Source organism: Thalassophryne amazonica, chromosome 12, assembly GCF_902500255.1.
Source record: "Thalassophryne amazonica chromosome 12, fThaAma1.1, whole genome shotgun sequence".
NCBI classification, from domain to species: domain Eukaryota; kingdom Metazoa; phylum Chordata; class Actinopteri; order Batrachoidiformes; family Batrachoididae; genus Thalassophryne; species Thalassophryne amazonica.
Window position 1 is genome coordinate 30065143 of NC_047114.1, and position 5065 is coordinate 30070207.

The 5065-nt window shown below is 38.5% G+C and overlaps 1 protein-coding gene across 1 annotated transcript in view; it reads right to left on the reverse strand.

The window, feature by feature from the left end:
• Positions 1-901, reverse strand: part of LOC117522205 — a 48342-nt gene extending 47441 nt beyond the window's left edge. Inside the window, exon 1 of the mRNA XM_034183598.1 lies at positions 768-901. Coding sequence (XP_034039489.1) covers positions 768-853 — 86 coding nt within the window. The 5' untranslated portion in view covers positions 854-901. The remainder of the gene's footprint in view (positions 1-767) is intronic.
• Between the last annotated feature and the right edge of the window lie 4164 nt (positions 902-5065).

Genomic DNA, 5065 nt, shown 5'->3' on the forward strand with positions numbered 1-5065 from the left:
ACTAAAATACAAAATGGACGAAATGGAGCGAAATGGAGCCTGATAATCACGAAATGGGGTAAAATGTAACAAAATGGAGCAGACTTACCCAGACTGACTCCAAATATGATTAAATATGACTCAGTTAAGTACTTTTATTTAATTATTTTAAATGGATCGCAATGGGTCCTGATAACGAAACGGGAGTAAAACATAGCAAAATGGAGCAGACTCACCCCAAATATGATTCAATTAAGTACTTTTAACTTTTTTTTATTTATTTGTTTATTTTTAATTTTTTTTGCGAAATTGGGATTAATAATAACAAATTGTGATAAAACGTTACGAAATGGAGCAGACTGACCCATTGACTGAAGTTTCATCTCTTGAACGCCAGATGGCGCACCTGCCCCTAATACGTGTACTGAGCGCATCTCAAAACAAACAAAAAAAGACAAACAATTAAATAAAAGTACTTATTTAGAGTCAGTCTGATTCACTCTGCCCTATTTCGTGATTATCAGTCTCCATTACGCTCCATTTCTTATTTTAGTATGGCCCTACCAAGGTTGTACCTAGAAGAAGCTGCAAGCTAGAAGCTAGTAGTTTAGCAAAAAGCAACACAACGAATGGTTCGTTATAAGTAACATCCGGGATTAGGGTAAAGTTGCATGTCCCAACAATAAAAGTAGAATTCACTTTTCTAGACTCGTCAATGTGAAACGTTTTAGAATAAAAGCTAAATGAAGCTTAGCATGAGTTAGCTTGTTAGCAGAATGGAGATTTACCTTTCGGATTTTGGATGTGTGTACAACGGAGCGGCTCCTTTGGCTAGGTCTGGTGTGTTGAATGGAACGTTCTTCAGACGCTTCATGTTTTATGTTGTTGGGGTTTTTTGCCAAAAAAAAAAAAAAAAAAACAGAAGGTGGTTTATTTTTGATTTATCTACAAAATAGCTTACACAGCTCTTCTTTTTCTGAGTGACTGCCGGCTGACAAGACGCCTTGAAGTGTGTTGCTGCCCCTCTCTGCTCGAAACGGGTATTGCACATTATTTTTCTTCCGTCGAAATCCTTTAATTAGATATTATTCCCCACTGAATATTAAACACTGAATTAGTTTAGTTAGAAAAACATGACGATAGCCGGATAATTTAAATAATTCAAAGAAAAGGTGTTTCGACTCGTCCAAGGAAGAAAACACATTGTTATTAGAACAGTTTTGCACTAAGATGAGCAAAGACAAATTGTTGGTAGCCAGAGACTTCGATCTACCTTTGACTGACTTGAACATTTTGTAGCTAATACTGAAAATTCTACCTCTCAAAGTTGCTATGATAAAATGCGTGATTTGAGGGGTACGGACAGCCCGAAGCTTTTACATTTGATTATCTCATCAAGTGTGCCAAATGATCACGTATTTTGTCCACTTGGTAAAGAAGGAAGATCATAACAAATCTGCATGGGATTTTCCCAATCAGCATAGAGAGAATAAGTTACAAGGATTGTCTTATATATGATTAGAGCCAAAGGTGGCTCCAGCTTTTTTATTTGGGGGGGGTTGACTAGGGGGGATGCAGAAGCATGCCCCCCTGGAAAGTTTCAAAATTGAAGGTGCATTTTCCTGCAATCTGAGGCAATTCAAGCATGTACTTTGGACATTTGACAGGTAATTGTTATAATTTTCTGAACATGTTAAGAGAAATGATACACAAAAAATTATTTCAGACACTATTTTCAGGAGAGAATGGACTATTTAATGGGCCACTACTGGATGAGTGGACATTTCCACGCGCATGACGTATGCCTCAGGCCTTGTTTTTGCTGTGGACTTTATTTGGATATCTTTACACTGGGGTGAGTGGAATGTTTTTGTTGTTTTTTTTTCCTTCAAATTTTGCTTTGTGTTTTCAATGATACGGAGCCCTTGAAGTGTCATCGCAAAATGTTTTGCATGTGGAGAGAATGTGGACACATTTTATTATCGTTGCGTGGGGATCAAAGTTGGCTTCAGTTTAGTTCTGTTTCAATTTTTCAATTTTCAATTTATTTTTATTTATACAGTGCTAAATCACAACAAAGTTGCCTCATGGCACTTTACACAATTAAGGTCTAACCTTACTAACCTAAACCTGGACTGATTTGATTGTCAAATCAGAATCAGAATCAAATTTATTGGCAAGTAGTGTTCTCACATACAAGTAATTTGATCTGGTGTCATTATACAAATAATGAATGTTTATGAGTTCAATGGTACAAATATTTCATGAGGTGAAAGCTGGAACATACAAGGTCTATTAGAAAAGTATCCGACCTTATTATTTTTTTCAAAAACCATATGGATTTGAATCACATGTGATTGCGTCAGACAAGCTTGAACCCACTCGTGCGCATGCGTGAGTTTTTCCACACCTGTCGGTTGTGTCATTCGCCTGTGAGCAGGCTTTGAGTGAGGAGTGGTCCAGCCCCCTCGGCGGATTTTCATTGTCAGGAAATGGCGGAATGATTTGGGCTTTTTTTCCATCAGAATTTTTTCAGAAACTGTTAGAGACTGGCAGCTGGAAACCGTTCGAAAAATTTATCTGGCTTTCCGTGAAAATTTTACGGGCTTCACAGAGAATAAGGACTGTTACTACAGCTTTAAGGACGGCTTTAAGGACTGTCGTGCGCCGCCCTCCGTGCCGCCATCGAGAGCCACAAACCACCGGATCATTTCTAAACGGATGGCTCTGTGGAGCCGGGACCGTCGTGTGCCATTTCTCTGGTTATCACAAGAGCTGGACATCAACCATTTTCTGGCAGATTTCACTTTTAACAAGAGATTTTGTCATGGAAAGCCGAGCGGAGGCTTTGTGCGTCACGATGGATTCGCTACTGGAACAAGACAAAACCACCTCCGTTTTGGTCTCACAGGACGGCTTTGAGATGGCGTTCAGACAGCTGTCGGTGGTTTTTCCATCGAGTGATTATTCGAGAAATTGTGGATGCCCCTGGACATGCCAGAACATGTCCTGTGAGGCTTCATCACGGCGTTGCTTTGCACCATGCAGCACCGCCGCGACATGCGGAATTCCTCCGCACGTCTGTCTCAATGTGCCGAAAAAGTGCTGATGTCCACGTCTTTTTTTTTTTTCCTGTGCTAGTCAGACGACGTCCCGGATAAAACACAGCATCCAGTTTGGAAATGAACGGCACATTCCACTGTTACAGGAGTTTTTGTCATGGAAAGAGGAGCGGAGGCTTCGCGCTTGCCGAGAATTGCCGAGTGAGACGTTTTTTTGGAAATGCACCTGCTTCCTTTCTTTGAGAGAGGAGCGCATGTGCACAGAGAGATTTACAGTCATTAGTACTTTGATGCTGTGCTGCAAACTGGGACATTAAGACACATGCGACATGTCCTTTAAATAAAATAAACGACTCCTCGACTACTAAATTAGTTGTTGACGGTTTCAATAGTCGACGTAGTCATGACTAGTCAACTAGTCGTGGCAGCCCTACAGTGGAGAACCCTGGATGTTTACTGGGATACCAAACCAAAAGGGGCACAGCTCAAGGGGGGGTTTAAATCCCCAACCCCCCCCCCCCAGATCCGCCAGTGCGCGCACACACACACACACACACACACACACACACACACACACACACACACACACACACACACACACACACACAAAGTGGAAAACAGAACCATGAATTGAAAAAAAAAATAGATTGAACAGTGCAGTTGGAGAAAGTAAAGTTTGAGAGTTTTTAAGATTTTCTTCATGCTTTATTGAACATTCACTTACAAACGTCAATGTGTCACAGATTATATGAATAAATAAACATCATACTTACGCGTACATACATCAATACATAATACATAAATAAATCTGGGCATATGATAAGAAAGAAAAGCAAAGGAAATCCGAATCACTCACTCAACTTCAACCGCTTAATCATTAATTCAATTTACACAGAAAACAAATGCAACCTAAATAATAAAGAAAAGAAATTAAAGGATAAATTATGGGTCACCGGAAGTGTGAGTTTACTTCACGGGGGGGCGTGTCACCGGAAGCTAGTTTCTTTCGCGGGGGAGGTAGGTGTCACCGGAAGTGAGTTTCTTTATGACATATTATGCGGATTAAATAATTTAATATTTAATACAATGTGTGCTTTGTTCGGGGGGGCTACTTAGTGACGTGTGAGCGAATGTTGCATTTAAAGTGTGCTTTCGTTCTCTTGTTAGCATAAGTTGGACTAGCTGGTAGCTGCTGGGAGCATCTGAGCATCACTCCGTGTTTTATTCATCAGTCTGCGCGTTTTATCAAGACAAACTGAAAACATTTTAGTCTGCTAACATAATATTTTAAAAGAAAGGAGAGTCTAACGAAGTTGAGGTTTGTTCCTGACAGACTTTGAAAGTTAACCAGCCACTTGAACTCCGTCATATCACAACCAGGTAAATTATTCAGACTTTTAACACCCGTGCTTGTTTTTATTCACTTCTGTGAGTTAATTTATTATTTTTGTGATGATAGTTTTTAATTATTGTGTAGTGAAAAGCTTCCAGACTGTAGTACTACAACATTAATACATCACACTTTGCAAATTAAGGTTTTAGACACTTGCAAATTATTTTAAAAATCTACTCTTTTTAATCCATTTTTATAAAAATATTTCTATCCCTTTTACAGAACACAAAACAGCTGCTGATAATCACTCAATTAAAATATGTTAAAATGTTAATGATAATGTTAAAAACATGAATAAATAAATACTGAAGTGCAAGAACATCTAAAATATTTGATATTTATCATCTAAGAAACTTAATATTTTGAAAAAGCATTAAATGTGCACCTGTGTTAAAAGTGCAGTTAAATAAGTTTGCTTACTGCTACTAGTATTTTATGTTGCTTACTATCACATAAAATTTGTGCAAAATTAAACGCAAATCATATTAATATTTTGAGTAACGTCCCTTTACCTGCAACAAAGCATCAGTATTTTGAAAACGACAACAGAGTTGAAAAAAAATTACATGCAGCCTGTTAATTTGAGGTTAACTGCATCCAAATTGAATGAATGTTGTAGGAATTGAATCCA